At 40.0% G+C, this 19,656-nt stretch overlaps 1 protein-coding gene across 1 annotated transcript in view; it reads right to left on the minus strand.

Moving 5' to 3' along the window:
- The window catches only part of E2F7 (E2F transcription factor 7), a 39,977-nt gene that overhangs the window by 12,368 nt on the left and 7,953 nt on the right, over positions 1-19,656 (minus strand). Inside the window, exons 3-8 of the mRNA XM_008256836.5 lie at positions 18,139-18,414; positions 13,991-14,159; positions 9,386-9,676; positions 8,048-8,206; positions 6,519-6,653; positions 245-430 (exon numbers count right to left, since the gene is read on the minus strand). Coding sequence (XP_008255058.2) covers positions 245-430; positions 6,519-6,653; positions 8,048-8,206; positions 9,386-9,676; positions 13,991-14,159; positions 18,139-18,414 — 1,216 coding nt within the window. The remainder of the gene's footprint in view (positions 1-244; positions 431-6,518; positions 6,654-8,047; positions 8,207-9,385; positions 9,677-13,990; positions 14,160-18,138; positions 18,415-19,656) is intronic.

A 19,656-nucleotide genomic window follows, 5' to 3' on the forward strand; every position in this document is an offset into this window, starting at 1 on the left:
ATCAATTGGTCAAGGTAATTCAGGATCAATTGTAGACTTGGGATCCTGTTCACACATTGTGAGGTTGGTATCTGTCTTCTTTGCCGCCATTCAATCACTGTTTTACTTCAGGAAAGGGGAATGTAGACCACTGGCTAAAATCGGCAAGAACTAGCGTCGGCTCGTGTTAAAATCCCAGCATTCAGTGGGGCCCTGATTATACAGCAACTGACGATTCCATGGGTTGAGCTTGGGCAGCAGATACCTGGTTCTTCTCTGCAGGGGCTGCTGGGTTCTGAGTTTATTTTCCTCTGGATCCTCTCAGAAGCCTGAGCTGTGTTAAAAGAACCATAACGAGCCAGCCTCTGTTTTGTAGCAACTGGAATCTGGTCATATGTTTCTCTTGCCAATTCTGGTAAGACAGCTGCAGAAACATCCACCAGGTCTTCATCTACATAAATGAGAGAATTGGTAGAGAATTGGTACAATTATAGTGTTATATAATTGTACTTCAGGATAATTTTAGTCTTTTTAAGAGATGGCTTTGAACCTCTAATTGGAATAGAGCTATACAATAAATCAAAAACAAAGACCATCAAAGGAATTTTATGAACCTTGTCTCAAACCCCAATTTTTTTCAATGTACTCTTTTTTTTTTTTTGTAAAGTTAGTGGAAGACTATAAAGTGAGATTGAATCCATATATATTCTAAAATTATCTGAATGGCAAAGAAAGTAGAGCAAGATGTTCTTTAACCCAAATTAGAATAGGTCTGATATTTCAGATACTCTGTTGGGGCAGAGAGCATCAAAGTAAAACCCAACCATGCTCTCAGCACACCATGCTTATTTTGAAATTCACTTTCAAGATTAATGGAGATCAACCTCTATGACACAGCTCTGGGGCAATGAATATAAGAATCCTGCTTTATTATTTTTTATATGCAGTATAAGAATCAGTTATTAAGTGACCAAAGAAATAAGGTCAGCAGAAACATTATGGTTGAAATGTGGCAGAAGAAGAGTGAGGCTAACCCAAGTAGAAGGCTGGACCTTGGAGCTAATTTTGTGCTTAAAGCAGCCTGTATGAAGTCAAGATGGGACTTTCTATAGACTCAGGCAGTCATCCCTGTCGTCCTGACAGTTATTTCTACCTTGTTCAATTGCACTATTTCTCCTAAGCACATTGTAGGCACATTTTATTTATAAGACTGACTTAATACATTCAAGGGCCCAGTTAGACTTATATTTTCTAAGACACATTTTCACATCAATGCAACCTTAAAATTGAAATAAACCAAAAAATCCATATGGTTTCCTTTTTGAAAAAAAAAATAACAAAAGTCCAATAAATGTTCTTCTTCGAAAACCAGAAATTACAAAATCAAAAAGACAGTCAAGCCATCAAGTCAGTAGTAACACAGACTATATTTGTTCCCTTTCCTGAAACCAATAAAATACTGGACAAAATTTATAAAACAATGACTCTCAAGAAAGTAAACATAAGGACATGAATGACAATGATCCCTTAGGAATAAGAATCAAATTAGGTGAGTTCTATTAATGTCCTAGCTTACTGCCTGGAGATGTTTCTAGTTTGGGACAGAGAGGGCGAACCTAGATAGAGCCCGGAAGTCTCTGTTAGCTAAGTAGGGAGCTGTAAGTTGGGGTAAGCCAAAATAACTAGACTTGGCAGAGCAGAATACTTGAGAGGAGAGAAAGATCATTGTGGGGATCTGCCAAGGGGGTACCCCTTGAGTATTCAGTGGAGTACTGATGCATCTGAGATAGCTGAGGCCAGGGAGGGACCACTAAAGAGGAGCTGAAGAAACAGTCTCTGCAGCACATACAAAGGTGGAGATTGTGCCTGCTGCCAATAGCTACAACAGAAAGTCCTCACACATCAGGGGCTCTCATTAAAATACTAAAAAGGGTATTACTTCAGTAGTGTAGAAAATGTACTTACTACAGATGGGGTCTTCTCCACTAAAACTTAAAAGCAAGACCCCCAAAGAACACTGTTTTCAGGAATTTTTCTGCTTCCCAGAGCAAAGCTCAAGAATATTTTTAGGAATACAGCAATGCTTGGCACCTAGCAATGTATAATTAATTCACAGTGTTTAGCATACAATTAAAAATTATTAGGAACAAAAAGAAGGAAAACATAAACCGCAGTGAGGAGAAAAGCCAGTTGAAATTAATGAAAGAAGTGACACCAATGATAGATGAGTAGCCCAGCACATTAAAACAAGTATTGAATTACTTCCCAATAATTCAAGAGACCAGAGGAAAGACTGAATATTTTAAGTACAGCTATGGAAAAAACAAAGGCCAAAACCAAACTTCTAGAGATAAAACTACAATATTTGATATGAAAAACACAGTGCATGGAATTAATGATAGATTAAACTTTTTTTTCTTTTGCAAATAAAACACTGAAGAACAAAGAAGAGTACACTTGAAAACACAGGAATAGAAATTATCCAGATTGAATGAAAAGGAGAAAAATGAATGAAACAAGCAAAGCATTCATGAACTGTGGGACCACCTCAAACAGTCAACTATAAATGGAGTCTCCAAAGGACAGGAAATGAGAGGACAGAAAATGTATTTGAGGAAAATAAATAATGGCTGAAAATTTGTCAAATCTGATAAAGATGCAAGAAGCTCAACCAGCTCAAGTATAAGAAACCTAAAGAAAAGTCTATCACATCACACTTTAGCAAACTGCCATCAACCAGTCAAGAGAGAAACATAAAAGCAACCAAGGAAGAACAATAATTTATATACAGAAGAACAGAATAACTGTAGATTCCTTGTCAAAAATAGTGCAAGTTAGAACACAGTGCAGCAACTTCTTTAAAGCACTGGAAAGGGGGAAAAAAAAAAAAGAAACCAAAACCTTCAACCAAGAATTCAACAGAAAAAAGTGAAAGAATGATGTTTTCAGATATGCAACAGTTCAAAGAATTTATCATCAGCAGACCTGTAGTATAACAGACGTTAAAGAAAGTCCATCACACTAAAGAAAAATGATACTAGGCATAAACCTATATACCACAAAGTAATGCTATTCACTGGAAGTGGTAACTACATGGATAAATAAAACCTTTTTTCCTTATTAAAATATATTTACAGGATAATTAACCAAGAAAAAATGATAATGCATTGTGGGGTTAATAACATATATAGCAGTAAATATTTAACAGTAATAGTAGAAAGCCAAGCAAGGAGAAATGAAAGGAGGTTACTTTAAGGTTTCTATATAATATACATATTATATCACTTGTAGACTGTGATAAATTAAAGCAACTCTTAAAATAATAAAACAGATATAGCTAGTAAGTCAACAATACAACAGACGTAGCTAATAAATCAACAAAGGAGTTAAACTGGAAGCATAAAAAATACTAATTAAACGGAAAATAAAGAGAAAGAGAAAAAAGAAACAATGAGCAGATGGGACAAGCAGAATACAAATAACAAGATGGTAAGCTAAAATCCTAATGGATTAAGAACCACATGAAGGGGCAGGAGCTGTAACATAGCCAGTAAAGCCACCACCTGCAGTGCTGGCATCCCATATGGGCACCGGTTGAAGTCCCAGCTGCTCCACTTCCTATGCAGCTCTCTGCTATGGCCTGGGAAAGCAGTAGAAATAGCCCAAGTCCTTGAGTCCCTGCACCCATGTGGGAGACCTAAAAGAAGCTCCTGGCTCCAGATCGGTGCAGCTCCAGCTATTGCGGCCATCTGGGGAGGGAACCAGCAAATATAAGACCTTTCTCTCTCTCTGCCTCTGCCTCTCTGTAGCTCTGCCTTTCAAACAAATAAATAGATCTTAAAAAAAAAAAAAAATGAACCACGTGAAATATAAATGGCTTCAACTCAATTCAAAAGAAGAAAATATCAGATTATAGGGCAAAAATATAACAACCTCAACTATATTCTGCCCACCAGAAACTCACCTTAACTCTAGGTATAAATTGTTTAAAAGCATGAACAATATAACCTATGCTAACTAATTAAAAAAAACACACACAAGGAACTTGAACAAGGAATAAGGAAACATGAAATCAGTAAGGATACAAAAAAATTGGATAACACTGTTAACTACAGTAACCAAGTCATGCCACCCAACACATAGGAATACAAACACTTTTAAGTGTATACAGATGATTTACCAGGTTGGATCACCTCTGTGCCATAAAACAAATCTCAATAAGTTTTTTAAAAGGATTCAGTTTATACCAAGTGTGTTCCCTGACCATATGGAATGAAATTAGAAGTCATTAATAGAAAGATATCTGGCAAATTACAGAGTATCTGGAAACTATATAACAAACATCTAAGTTGTGGGTCAAAGAAGCCAAAACAGAAAATAAAAGGTATCTGGAATTGAAAATCAATAACACACACATCAAAATTTGTGGGACACAGGTAAAGCAGCACTGACAGGGATATTTATAGTAGTAAGAGATTAATAGAAAAGAAAAAAGGTCTTGACTTAGTGACTTCAGTTTCCACCTTCAGCAAATAGAATCTGAGGAAATTGAACTCAAAGTAAAAGGAGCTTCTAAACAGAAACCCTGAATATAGACTTATAGCTATTAAGGAGATTATAATCTGTAGTTAACCTTTTCATGTAATGAGATGGCTTCACTGATCATTTAGACTAAAGTGAATAAAAACACTGTTCTGGGAACTATGAGGTGGTCACAGATGAATAAAGATGATGTCTGCCTCCAAATAGGATAGATGGAAATACCACACTATCAACTTCACCAGGGACAACAGCACAACACTAAACTGTCATCATTCAGATTAGACACTCTGCTGAGTGATCAGGGAAAATTTTATGGAGCCATTGATAACTGAGCCAGATCCTGAAGGTTGAGAATATTTCTATGTTGATAAGGAGAAGCAGACTTCACAGGTTAAAAGAATAAGAGAGGGGCCAGCATTGTGGCACAGTGGGTGACACTGCTGCCTACAACAAGGCATCCCATATGGGTGCTGGTTTGTGTCCTGGCTGCTCCATTTCTGATCCAGCTCCCTGCTAATACACCTGGGAAACCAGCAGAGGATGGCCCAGGTGTCTGGGCCCTTGCTGTCCACATGGGAGACCTAGAAGAAGCTCCTGGCTTTGGCCTGGTCCAGCCCTGGCTGTTACAGTCATCTGGGGAGTGAATCAACAGATGGAACATCTTTCTCTCTCTGTCTCTCCCTCTCTCTCTCTAACCCCAACTTTCAAATAAATAAATAAATAAATCTTAAAAAAAAAAGTATACGAGAAGTCAAAGGCAGAGAAGCCGAAATGGCAAAATTGTATAATTCAGTCAGGCAGGGGCCATATCACACACATCTCAATCTCTTGTGACATGCAGCATTATGCATGGCATACAGTCTGTAAACGCTTACTGGGCTGAATTAGTTATAGCTGATCTCAAGTGTTTCATCTAGATACAAAGTGAGAGTATTACAAGTGAGGTACAGAGCCACATCCTTTATAAACATGGCTTAGGCACAGGAATTTAAATCACTAACAATAAAATTAGTAGGGTAATTTACAATAACATTAATGGCTTTTTCCTAGGCAGCACAACTATATGTAAAGTAGCTGGTACAGTCGGATCTAGGACAGGATTGCTCAGATATTACCTGTGGCAGAAGATAATACCCTCTTTTACTCTAGTTTAGCAAAATGATTATCTTCAACCTTTTAAATAAATTATAAAAGTGCTCATTGCACCCAATCTATATTTAGAAGTAGTTGTGGCCGGCGCCGCGGCTCAATAGGCTAATCCTCCACCTAGTGGCACTGGCACACCGGGTTCTAGTCCCGGTCGGGGCACCGGATTCTGTCCTGGTTGTCCCTCTTCCAGGCCAGCTCTCTGCTGTGGCCCAGGAGTGCAGTGGAGGATGGCCCAAGTGCTTGGGCCCTGCACCCCATGGAGACCAGGAGAAGTACCTGGCTCCTGCCTTCGGATCAGCGCGGTGTGCCGGCCGCAGCGCACCAGCTGTGGCGGCCATTGGAGGGTGAACCAACGGCAAAAGGAAGACCTTTCTCTCTGTCTCTCTCTCTCACTATCCACTCTGCCTGTCAAAAAAAAAAAAAAAAAAAAAAAAAAAAAAAAAAAGTAGTTGTACCACATATTAGTTTTGGTATAGTAATTGATGTAATTTTTATGTTATCATTTTACATTTTTGAGAAAAACAAGGTTTTCTTCTGCTAATACAGAAACAACCAGAGTTTTAAAAAATTCTCAGTTCCAAACTTCTAGGAAAAAGCTTTGGGACAAAATATTCTTAACGCTAGAGGAACTCCCACATTATAAGCCATCAGCATTTCCTTTCCTACCGTGTGAGATAATCTGTGGGCAAATGGTCACTGTTCTGAGTGAAATCACCAGTCTAATTTTGTATGTGGTGTAGACTATGGAAAAAGAAGATCAATCTCACTGTAGGGTAAGCTACAGGAGTTGGAAAAGGAATTGGGGATTAAAAATCAAATAGGTCCCTGGCCCAGCCATGCTTCCTTACCATTGGAGCTGAAGTCCACTGGCCCAATCCATTTGAAGGCAGGTTTACGGCCTCGTTCTTCTGTTACATGCACTTTCTTTATCAGAGCCAGGCTGGTCAAAACATTGGCTATGTCATAGAGGCGCCGTACCTTAGCTTGAAGATATAAAACACAATGACAGTTCAACTTACAGGACAGGTAAGGTTTCTTGGCCACCACATAAACCTCAAGTGGAAAGCAGTGGGGTGGGATGGGAGACCAATGGCTCTGTCCTGAAATCACCCAGGATTTACACATCTGATGTATCTGAAGGCTTACAATAAGCGAAAGTCAGTGTGTCCTTCCCTTTCTAAAACTTCACACCTCTGACAAGAAGCACCAGGTGGCAAGCAGGGACCACCATGGCTACAAAAACAACAGGGGAGAAATGGGCTTCATTAAAAGCTGAGGAAGTGTAATTCTGATAGGTGGCATTTCAAAAGGTATCTCCCAGCAGGAGGTTGTGGTACTAGCTCCACCAGCCTGTGACAGCCAGGGATTTCCCAGAGCTTCCCTTGAGGCTGTACTCCTAGCACATAGGATGCCCAGGATTCAAGGTCAGGAGGTGGAATGGTATTAAATAAAGACAGGCAGCTCCTCACCTAAAGACCTAGAGTTCCTGCCACCAGTGGGAAGGACTGGGGTGTGCATTCCCTGAATATTAGGAGGTTTAAGGGAGAGACTTAAATTCACAACTAGAGGAAAACCCCAGAAGGCACAGATGTGTTAAATAGGAAGGACAATGATCTCAAAGTATTTTTGACTCAACAAGTCCATTTCCAGGGAGGAAGCCCACTGCACATCAGGGATCAGATATAGCAAAGGAGTTGAATTATTGTCCAGAATCATCAAGCATTCACCCCCAATGCAGCTTTCTTTCCAGTCCAGACTGGGCTAGGTTTTATGTAGCATTCCACCCACAGGTGAATGTCATTTCAGCTGTGAACAAAGTCAGAGAATGCTGAGCTCCTGGCTTCTTAGGACAATGGCTCAGGATCCAAACTCTAGCAGAAAAAGACACTGCAGTGGGTATAAAACTCGGGAACTCACTCCCTGTCCAGCAGCCACGTCCCACCACCCGTACCCTGGTCATTCCTCCGGTTCTTACCTGTAGACAACTCTCATCTCCACCCTTCAGAGGAGTATGCAGGGGGTGGGGAAAAAAGGGGAAAGAAAACTCAGACATTCCGCCTTAGATGCAAGCAAAACTAAAGAGAAATGTAAACCAATTCACATGCTCCCTGACTGTTGTTCAGGAGGGCATTCTGCTGCTCACTGTTCACCAGAACTGTGGAGGAAGGCATCTAACAGGACCTCAAGGGGAATTCTAACATCTCTCATAGCACGAAAATGAGCGCATTTATTAAAGGCCTTATATATGTGTGTGGTTTATACGTATAAACACACACATATATTATCTCAGAGGCAGGAGACAGGAAAAAGCTTTGAAAATCTTGAAATCTCACCCCTTCTAGGATGGTAAGTGGATGATTTAGGTGAAAAGTCTTACTTTTAAATTTACTGTGGTCTGGGGTATCCTGGCTTTCTTCTATCAGTATTTTGGCAGCCACATCCAGGGTAACAACCTTGGTTTTGGAGACAAGGAACAGCATGACAAACTTCTGGCTCATGATCCTCAGAGACTTGTCTTTCCTACTGTGTGCAGATGCTACAAAGGGAATGAAACAAAAGCATCAAAAAGTAGGTTTACCATAAGAACTTGTCCTTACAGTTGGCCAGAACACTTACATCTACCAACACATGGAAAGATGAACTTTGAGATATAGTCAGCAGCCTACTGGACCCACATCACAGAAGTCAGCTCTTAAGGAAATGACAGATTTTCTTACAACTCATAAAACTATTCCACAGTTGGCCTGAACTCTGAACATATACATTGTATACTTCTTGTGATGCTTTCTACTTAAACTTTATTTTGCTAGAACCCATGCAGTTCTCCTAAAACAACATTTTGAATGGATTAATGGAGCAAGGACAGGGTGGGATCAGCAACTATTTCCAGGACCAACTCTCTTCTCAAAGGCAAGGACATTTTATTTCTCTGTGCCCATAATATCCCATTTCTTTTCAGAAATAGGTGAATAAATAAACTATATCTAAGTAAGAGACTGAATGGATGTGTGTTCCTGTGGATGGCAGACAAACCCTCCCTAACAGAAGGCTGTGTTTCCTGGTTATTAGGAGAAGGACTAGCTCATGGGGTGGAATGAAAAGCCATGAGGGCTCGAATCAAATAAAAATCAGGCCCATCTCTTTCCATTTCTAATATTTTTAAGTGAAATGTGACTGATGCTTGTACTGTGTCACATTAGCAATGGGTAGGGAAGTAAGAATGATGATCAATGGCTACAAAAGAGGAGAAATGTGAGCTGGGTTGGTGAGAATAATACAAATTTCTGCACCAAATGAAAGCTGGGGTTATCTGTCTTTCTCATTAACATTTTCTGGTAGGGGGTGCCTTCCTAACTAACCTCCAATATATAATTAAATACAATTATTTGAAAAGATAATTCCTTCAAGGTAAATTTTACTTAAAGTCTCATAAAAAGAAAATAGCACAGGGCCGTCAAATCTAAAATGGGAGCACTGTTGGCGATGAACAGCCCAAATCTGCCAAACACCAAGTGAGCTGCCACCAGACAGGTTTTAAGCGAGGTCGAGTGGGCAGCCCAGTTGGGGGGCCATCTGTCTCCCTTTCTTGAGCAGAGAGCATAAGAGGACATCTTCCTCTAGGGCTGTCAATCTGCCACTTCCCAATTCAGCAGGCAATCTCTTCAGAAGAGACCATCACTCTCTGCCATTGCTCGCAACACTCCCACAGACTCACAAGAGGGATAGTCGGGTTCAGAGAAATCCAACAACTGCTGATCTTGGGAGTCCGGATAGCCATCTTTTTTACGTTCTCCAAATTTATACTCCATCAGGGCCAGCTCCTTCTGTTGGAGGAATGCCATCTGCTCTTCGTATTTCTGCTCCTCTCCTAGTCTCTGGAGGTTCCTCAGAGTTTTGGACAGGCTGTGCCGTCCATGCCAGCCATACTGATTCTTGGCCACTCTGCTGACCAGATGCAGTGACTCTAGCACATTTACAATGTCATAGATGCGTCTCCTTTCAACACCTGTTAGGACAAACAGAAGTCAACAGACATCATACAAACGTTTCTGAAGATAAATTCTCTGAGGGCCAGGGTCATGTCTGTGAACTACTTTGCATGATGCCCAATGTCATACCCAGCAAGCATACTGGATCAATACATTCAAATTGTAGGAACAGAAGCAATGGAGATTTTTCTTTTTTCTTCTTGAGACCCAACCCTCAAAACAGATCAAGGATAAAACATCTATCTAGAGATGGTGATAGGTCTGTCTATATGACATATAGAGTATAGCACTATATTTTAGCTTATTTGGCAAACCATACAAACATTTCAGCTTGTTAACACTGATAGTCTAATAAACACTTGATGAATGATTGTTGATTTTGACTTGTATTTCTAATTATACATACTATAGAACAAACTATACCCAATAACTGGCATTTCATTATTGGATAATACTGTTCTTTCCTGGAGTTTGAACAATGTAAAAGTTACCTTGATAACTCTTAATGGCTGAGTAATGATGGTGGATGCTAAGTATTATTATTTCCTATTTTGAACCGGAAACTCAGGAATCCAATTTGAGGAGAACTGGAAACCCAGGGTACCCTTCTCAAATTGTTGGAGCAATCAATAGCCAGGGCTGGAGCTATCTACCAGCCTCCTTCTGTTCACTGTGGCTATCAACAACTGCCAACGAGGCCAGAAGTGAAGCACAGAGATTCCAGTACAGGCTGTCCATGTTCATCAGCTTCCTACCTGCTCTCTCAACACTTCCAAAACTGCTATGATTATGAGATTTTCATCAAATTTACCAGGAATATTTAAGGTAATTAAGTATAGGAGAGGGTTCTGGGTTAAATTGCCTGGATACGAATCCCTGGTTTATTCCTTATTAGTTGGGTGATCCCAGGAAGTTACTTAACCTTCCATGTCTTAGTATTTATCTTACACAATGATCAGAATTAAACATGACCATAGGCCGGCGCCGCGGCTCACTAGGCTAATCCTCCGCCTTGTGGCACCGGCACACCGGGTTCTAGTCCCGGTCGGGGTGCCGGATTCTGTCCCGGTTGCCCCTCTTCCAGGCCAGCTCTCTGCTGTGGCTCGGGAAGGCAGTGGAGGATGGCCCAAGTCCTTGGGCCCTGCACCCCATGGGAGACCAGGATAAGTACCTGGCTCCTGCCATTGGATCAGCGTGGTGCACCAGCCGCAGTGCGCCAGCCGTGGCGGCCACTGGAGGGTGAACCAGCGGCAAAGGAAGACCTTTCTCTCTGTCTCTGTCTCTCACTGTCTACTCTGCCTGTCAAAAAAAAAAAAAAAACAAAAAACAAACAAACAAACAAAACCCACAAACAAAAACAAACAAAAAACATGACCATAAATGTAAAGGGTTCCCCCTAGATGTTAATTGTAGCTAAATACTTTTGCATAGCGTTGGAGACACCTAAAATCCCAGTTAGCATAAGAGGTCACAGTAGAAACAGACTTTCAAAATCGCACGTCTGTGACTCATTCTGATGTGCCACAGGCCCCTTTGCTCGCAGCTAAGGATCCTAACAAAAGCCTCAGGCATCCTGCAGAAAGAAAGCCAGCCCAGGTAAAAAGATGCCCTGTTTCTTTTCACTTGACAGGAGTTGTTGTAAAATCAGGAAATACTCAGTGACTGTAGCTTTTGGTCCTTCAATGATTGAAAATGAGAAATGCACCGAATCACAACGAAAACTGTGGAGCTGAGAGGAAGTTCTATCACATGCATGAAGCAGCATTTCACAGTCCATCAGGACGTTTCCGCTCCTGACTCTGGGAGGCTCAGTCACCCTTAGAAGCTCAGGCTTTGGTGCCAGATGCCTGCTGGAAGGTGCTGGCAGAAGCAGCCAGCAGTCCCTTGTCCAGAACTCCTGGTTCTTTATTCCAGTTTGTTTTCCTATCTTCTCACATCTTGTTTGCAATGCAACATCTATACACTTTCCCATTAGGAATGTCATGTGAATGCAACCAAGACACCCCAAAGCCAGTCATATGCCAGGCTGTTTTGTTATTTTATATTTGATAACAAGCTGTTAAGTCTCCATCTAGTGGCCAGACAGCCCAAGAAGGGAACATAGAAGTTTCTGAACAGTGGGAGAGTAAGATGATGCTTAATATGCCCACTGTATGCTTAGTAGGTGCTTTTGGTGAAAACTAACGCGGCAATGGCTTGCTTGCTTAATTATTCAACTACACAGCTTGGACTAAGTCCATGTACACCACTGGCAGGTGCATTAAAAGTTCTATTTCACAAGTCTCCAGACCCACAGGATACTCTGGGGGCTTGCTGTCAGGTTTTCCCTGGCATTCAGACTCCTTATCTTTTTGTATTGAGGTCATCCTATTACCAACTGTTGTGCTTTCCTTGGTTCCCAACGGACCTTATCAAAAGCAACCCTCAGTCCATTAAAATAGCTGCCGAAGTTGTGCTATTTTCCACTCACTAAAATAGCTTCCTAGGCTGTGCTATTTTCCAGTACTTTAAATTCTTACCCATAATACCAATGCCAAATCTACATGGCACCAGAATCTGGGAAACAGTGCAACATGCTCTGCATATACCTGATTAAATCCTGGTCCTGGGGCTTGTACTCTGGGATGTAGTAGGGAGTTTGGACTCAACTCCAAGAGAAACAGCTTCCAGCAATGGACCCCATTTTCATAAACATTTGGCAGGTGATCATAAGGCATTAGGAAGCAGGTGTTTAAAAATCTCTGGAGTTCTGCAACAGGCAGCCATTACATAGGAATCTAAAAGATAATATGCAGCCCCCATGAAGGTTGATGTTCCCCCATATTTTTTCCCTTTGTGGGACCTGTAACATAGCCCTCCAACATCTAATCTGTCTTCTTCAATAACATCAGTGGAAGACCCCTTGATAGAAGTCGGGCCTATGGAAAACATGGGCTGCAGGAACCCCAATGGAAAGGACAAAGGATTGAGGATACGTTGGTTTACCCTCATCTTCTTCTGTGAGACTAGTTTCCAGGATCCTGTGCCTCAACTAGCCCTTCACCTTGCCTCTGTCCAGAGGCTCACTTCTGTGTCTTTCTGAACGCTACCAAACCTAGGACATGGTATTATACTTCAGGGTCCCAGAATGACTCTCCAACCCCTGCACTCCGTTCCTCTTCTGAGCTCTAGAGTCTGACTGGAAAGCTACAGAGATGAACTCCAGTACGAGTTCAGCAGAAATTGTTTCACATAATAATAGGTGGAAGAGCTACCCATGCCAGGCATTGAACAAGGTGTGTTGCTGGCATTATCCCCAACTCTGCTGTGTCTTTGCAATGTAGATGTTATATAGTCCCTCTGTTACAGACAAAAAAAAAAAAAGTCAATTAGCTTTTTAAAGTTCTTACCGCCTATAAGCTAGAGAGCTGGGCTTCAAACCTGGCCTGACCTGACCCAAAGCCCAGTCCGTGATCTTCCCACAACCCACTGTCTCCCCATCATCTCAGTTTCCAACAACCAAAATCTTTGCTGTCAGGTTGAATTACTCAGATTAATAATGATCTACTGCAGCACAATTCTCTTAAGACTAGAACTAAGAAAATAAAAATATAATCCACCATTTACTTATCTTGCTGATTTCTTCAGAATTTTTTTTATTTCCTGTATATAAAACCTTCTTATTTTAAAAGAGAATACCTGACACTTTAAAATCATTGTGATTTCTGCTTTTTTGATGATTTCCAATATAAATTCATCCTTAAGCTGTAGTCCATGTCCACTAGGGGTCTCTATTTTGAAGCAGCTGCATCATGCATACATATAATCATGCCATGTGCATGTACTTGTCTTTGTTATAAGGCTTAGCTATCTATGTCCAGACATGCTTTTTTAAGTTTGACAGCTTTGCTGAGACCATCATGCTATGGGCTTCAATTATAATGGCCTGGCTCTCAAATTTTGTGTTACACAAGAAATAATTTCAATTCTGAACTCTTAAAAGCATTATGAGAAACAAAAATCAGGGTATTTCTAAATATTGCTCGAATCTAAAGATGAATTTAAAATGTGATGTTAATTTTTATGACATATGCCACATTAAAAACTATTGCCTCTTCAAAAATTATTAAGGCTAAAAAACCTGAATTTTTGTCCGGTCCTCAGGTCTAGCAGGCTCCCTAGAATCCTACACATAATGAAGAGAAATTTTATAATGATGAAGGAGGCTCTGCCTGCTCCCCCGTCTTTGTCCTTATGAAGAGCCATTCTTAATTAACAAGAGACCACCTGAAGACTTCCACCTGCCCACGGAAACCAGTTTCCCATGGAGGTCTTAATCTGGTGATACATACCAAGACTGACAGCAACTTCATCTAGGGAGATGGTGGTTTTCTCGGTTGACAAGGGATAACTTGGATAGCGAGCTAGAAACTTCTGGCACAGGAGTCCTAAGCTTTTCTGTTTTCTGCTTGGCCTTTGCTTTTCAAATTCGTCCACAGCACTGCCCCCAACAACATCAAGCTACAAAGGGCAGACAGAAGGGAGGGAGGAGATATCACAGTTAACATCCTAACGGAGAGATTGCAACGGTCGGTACTGGCAAGCTGGGGGACATTACAATGCATACCATCTGAGATTCTGGTTGGGACACATTTCCTAATCTATTTGCTTCATGTTTAACCTGTCACCTTCTCTGGACTGGATTTTTTTTCTCCTTTGCAATTTAAGGCCGGCTAAAAGTTATAGAAAAATGTAAAATGCAGTTATTTTTGGGTTCCTACACCCTAACTACTAGTGTGCTCTTTGGACTTGTGGAATAAGTTTACAAGGAGCTTGCTAGGGAAGCAGACTCTCAGGCCTCATCCCAGACCAGCTGCAATGGAATCTTCAAAGTTTGAGAAGCACTGGCCTACTCTGTATCAACAACCTGCTTTCTATTTTACAATTAATTTAAGGTTGATGAAACTGAACAAGGGTAGTTAAATCATATTCTTCTTTATTATTTGTTATTGTTAAGTAGATGAAACTAGCATTCTTGCCTCAAAAACTGACCTGTGTGAAAAAGGTGCTCCAATCAACCCCAAGAAAGTAAGACTTTTCAATGAACATATTCAAGGAGAAAAGTGATATGATTATCTCAAAAGACCCAAAAAGAACATTTGATAAATTTAATACTCATTGTATGATTTTAAAAAATGTCATTAGAAAACCAGGAATAGAACAGAATTCCTTCACTGGAGCATATTCATGAAAACCCAACAGCAAACATCTAACAGGAAAACCTTTGAAGCATTTCCCTGAAATCAGGAAAATGTAAGGACATCTACTCTGACTACCTCTCTTCCACTGGAGAATCTGGTAAGAGCCCGAGGACAAGAAAAAAAAAAAAAAAAAATGGAGGCCCAGGGACTGAGAAGAATAAGCAAAACTTTCATTCTGAGTAAGATGAGACTGTTCACATAAAAAACACTTAAGAACCTCAATCAAATTATTAAAAACAATAAGAGTATTTAGTAAAGTTTAACACAAAATGGGTAAAAATCAGCTGCATTCATATATAAAAGTAATAGAAAATGAATTCAAAAGGCATTAATAAAAGCAACAAAAATGACAGGGTTTTTAGGAAATATTCTATCTTCATGGATAGGAACACAAAGCACCACAAAGAGATTCTCATATTAATGCACAGATTCAATGTAATTCCAACTAAAATTCAATCTAAAGTATATATGGAAGAGCAAAGAACTAAAAGCAGCCCATATGTGTTAAAGAAACTAAGTCGAGGGTCCTGCTTTACTTCATTATCAAGGTTGATACTGGTGCAGGGATGGACACATTGGTCAATGGAACAAAAAAGTCCAGAAACAGACATGCACATAAATGGAACTTAGACATATGACAGAGGTAGCAGTGCCACAGAAGGGGAAGATGACAACTGCTTACACAGAGAAAATCAAAGCTGTCTTTCAGACACACATCATACACAAAAAAGCAATTCTGAAGAAATCAAGGATTCAAACATATAAATTTTCAATGAGGAAAATACAAGAGATTATTTCTTAACCTTGGGAGAAGGAGAGATTTCTTCTTTTAATGTTTATTTGTTTTTCATCTATTTCAAAGGCAGAGGAGAGGGGGAAGGAGAGAGGGAGGGAGATCAATCTTTCATCCACATGTTCACACCTCAAATGCCTGGAATGAGCAGGGATGGGTCAGACTGAAGCCAGGAGCCCAGAATTCCAACCAGGTCTCTAATATGGGAGGAAAGGGCCCAAGCACTTGAGCAATCATCTGCCACCTCACACGATGCATTAGCAGGAAGTGTGATGGAAAGTGGAGCAGCCAGGATCCTTTAGCACTCCAATATGGGATGTGAGCATTCCAAGTGGTGCTTAACCTGCTACATCACAATACCCACCTCAAAGGATTTCTTTATACATGGAAATACTCTTATGGTATAGCATTTATACATGGAACTATGCTAAACTTAAGAATATTTGTATTTAGCACCAGTTTGAGTCCCAGCTGCTTTACTTCTGACCTAGCTCCCCACTAATGCATCTGGGAAAACAGTAGAAGACAGCTCAAGTACTTGAGCCCTACACCTACTGCACCCATGTGGGAAACCCAGAAGAAGCTCCTGGCCTGGCCTCGCCCCAGTCATTGCAGCCATTTGGGGAGTGAATCTGCAGATGGAAGATCCCTCTCTCTCCTTCTCTCTCTATATCTCTGCTTTTCAAACAACAGGCACTGCACAGGAGAGGAAAAAAATCTGGTGGCCAGTAATCATATGGAAAACAGCTTAACTCATGAGTAATCAAGGAAAAGAAAATGAATGTATCACAATAAGAGATAAACTGCACACCCACTAGATTGGCAGAAATTAGTGATGTTAACACTATCAAACACTGGGATCAACAACATTTACACTTTGCTGGTAGAAGCAAACAGTACTTTGAAAAGCCATTTGGAATTATCCTGTGAACATATGTCTAACCAATGACTTAGTGATTTCACTACTAAGTGTATACCTCAAAACAGTTCTCAAATTTTGTCCACGGGATCCCCTTATTTCTTAAAAATTTACTTAGGAACCCAGAGAGATTTTCATGTTTATGGGTTTTATGTACTGATATTCACTATAATAGAAATTTAAACAGAAACAGTTAAACCATTTAGTGAGAAAAGGCTAAGTGTTTATGTAAAATTTTTTCAAATTTCTTTAGTGTCTGGCTTCATAAGAGAGCTGTATTCTCATGTTCGCTTTTGTATTCAATCTGTTGCAATATCAACATCATGTAGTAACAGACTCCACTGTGTGCTCAGAAGAAAATGAGAGTTCAAACAGCAAATGTCTATTATTATGAAAATAGTTTTCAACTCTTGATCCCCAGAAATATTCCTTGGAACACTGAAATCCCCAGATCACACTTTGCAAACCACTGGCCTAGGCAAATTCTTGTCTATATACACCAGGAATGATGAACAAGCATATCATATCTTCACAGTTTGTATTATCCTAAATTGCAAGCAACTAAAGAGAATATAAACAGGAGAATGGATAGAAGTGTTGTATACATGCAATGGAATACCACACAGCAAAAAAATGAGAGAATTACAGCTACACGTAAAAACACAAATGGGTGTATGCTGACTGAAAAAAAGTCCCTGAAAACTGCATACTACATATAGTTTCAATTTTAGAAAGCCTACCTCACCCCCCCCCCAAAAAAAACCCACAAAAACTACAGACAAATGATAGAGTGAATTAAAAATGGCATGGAAATGATAAACATAAATTCAAGACAGTGGCTATTCTGATGTAAATTAATAGTTCTCTTCTGGTTTTTTGGCTAAGAGGTAGATTTATGTGTGTTAAAGGTATTGCATGCATGATAAGTATATTTTATAATATCATTTCAAATAGTCTATCAAAGGGTAACGAGCCAGTTATAAAAAGATTAAAAGTCTATTTTATGGCCACTCACATTTGAGGCATTCATTTCCAAGTACTAGTGAACATTGCTGATGACTGTCTAGTATACAGACCTGGTGCTTAGTGCACAGTTCTGGTTCCCACAGGACAGATAATTTAAAGATGGTTTAACTTTACTAAAGCTCCAAACCACTGAACTGAACATATATGACAATAATGGAATTTCCTAAGCCAAAAATATTTAGATTAATATTATCCTTAAAATCGAAAGAAAATCAAAATTCATGGTAGTATTTAAAAAACAAAATCCAAAATCCTAGATTCCATTAAAAAGTTTCAAAATCATACTCAAAAAAATATTTTAAAACGTGTTATGTCACAGGAGTACCATACAGAAATGAAGAATTTATAATTAAAAATAAGGTATTCAGCTTAAATAAAAAGATATTAAGTTTAACAGTACTTTTGGCTCAACAGGAACTAAAACATTGTGAAGTCCATGACTTTAATATCCAAGTACAATTTTTCAGTTCTGTACCAGCCCTCAGGGTGCAGTCTGTTTACCTGTAGAGAGTCTGTAAATGCATCATCCTTATTTTCAATAGGTCTGAACAGCTCCTTTTTCTTCTCCCGGTCCCTTATGTCCGGGCTGGCAGCACTAATGAGCATCTTCAGGTTAGCTGTGGGTGTCCATGGTTCTGCCTGCTGCCTCTCCACAAGCTTAACCGGAGTAATAGGATTTCTTTCTGGAGTGAAGATTTTTTGCTTCGATAAATCAATTGGTTCATTTTTTATCGGAGTCTTCGGGACCATCCTTGATCGATCAACAAATATATTTTCCTATTAAAAAAAGAGACTTTTTAGCAAGGATGAAAAAAGGCAGGAATCAGCTAAAAGTACAATTTGTTCCCACCATACTAACACTGGAAAATACAAACAAGGCCATATGTTCATGGCTGAAAAGTATCAGTACAGGCCTAATGAGTACCAGACAGAAGGTTCATGGGGAATGAAGTGGCTCCAACGAGAAATGGGTTACAATCTGCCCCTCCTTTTACACATTTTGCATGGCATCTCTGTGAATGTCATAAATTTATCTGTCATTGGTGGATGCTTATAATATTTGGAGATGAAGGGAAATAATGTGGGTGGAGTCTATATTCTTTCCAAGTGAAGAACAATTATATCTTTGTAATTCGATGTTCACCAGTGCTGAGAGAGCAGTCAGTAGGATCAGTTAATTGGAAAACAGCTAAGAAAATATATTTTAAGCAAATATAGAGAATGATCTAATGTTTTTCTCCCAAACTATCCATAGCAAAGGACCAGTGTTTCCTTTCCGAACTCTGTGTACTGATATGTGAGCCTACTTCATTGGATTAATTATGTATGTCCCTCCCAAGTTGACCTGCCATTTGAGTTTCTCAAACTGACCTACATGCGAAGACCTCCTTCTGGTCAGAGACTTAGATGGTCCAGTGGCAACATCAGATTGCTACTGGACTTTTCTAAATTCTTAATTCCTAAATTTTGTTCTGAATTTTTTGCAGCCCACTAATAGTTTGTGGACAAGCACCTGCCTCCAAACCACACATGGAATAAACTTATCCAGGAAGATTAATGATGGGCCCATTAAGAAAGAGGACTAAGTATACAGAATCTGCATTTGGAACAACCAAGTAATTCATAGAAATTTCTTTTCTCCAAAATAAACTTTTTTTAAAAGATTTATTTATTTTTTTGAAAGGCACAGTTACAGAGAGGCAGAGGCAGAGAGAGGTCTTCCATCTGCTGGTTCACTCCCCAAATGGCCACAATGGCTGGAGCTGGGCCGATCTGAAGCCAGGAACCAGGAGCTTCTTCCAGGTCTCCCACGTGGGTGCAGGGGTTCAAGGACTTGGGCCATCTTCTACTGCTATCCCAGGCCATAGCAGAGAGCTGGATCGGAAGAGGGGCAGCTGGGACTCAAACTGGAGCCCATATGGAATGCTGGCACTGTAGGCAGTGCTTTTACCCGCTAAACCACAGTCCTAGCCCCTAAAATAAATTTTTTTAATTCTAAAACAGAAAGATTCTGCTCTT

This window comes from Oryctolagus cuniculus, chromosome 11, assembly GCF_051225735.1.
Source record: "Oryctolagus cuniculus isolate XC-2025 breed Fujian yellow rabbit chromosome 11, ASM5122573v1, whole genome shotgun sequence".
Lineage (NCBI taxonomy): Eukaryota > Metazoa > Chordata > Mammalia > Lagomorpha > Leporidae > Oryctolagus > Oryctolagus cuniculus.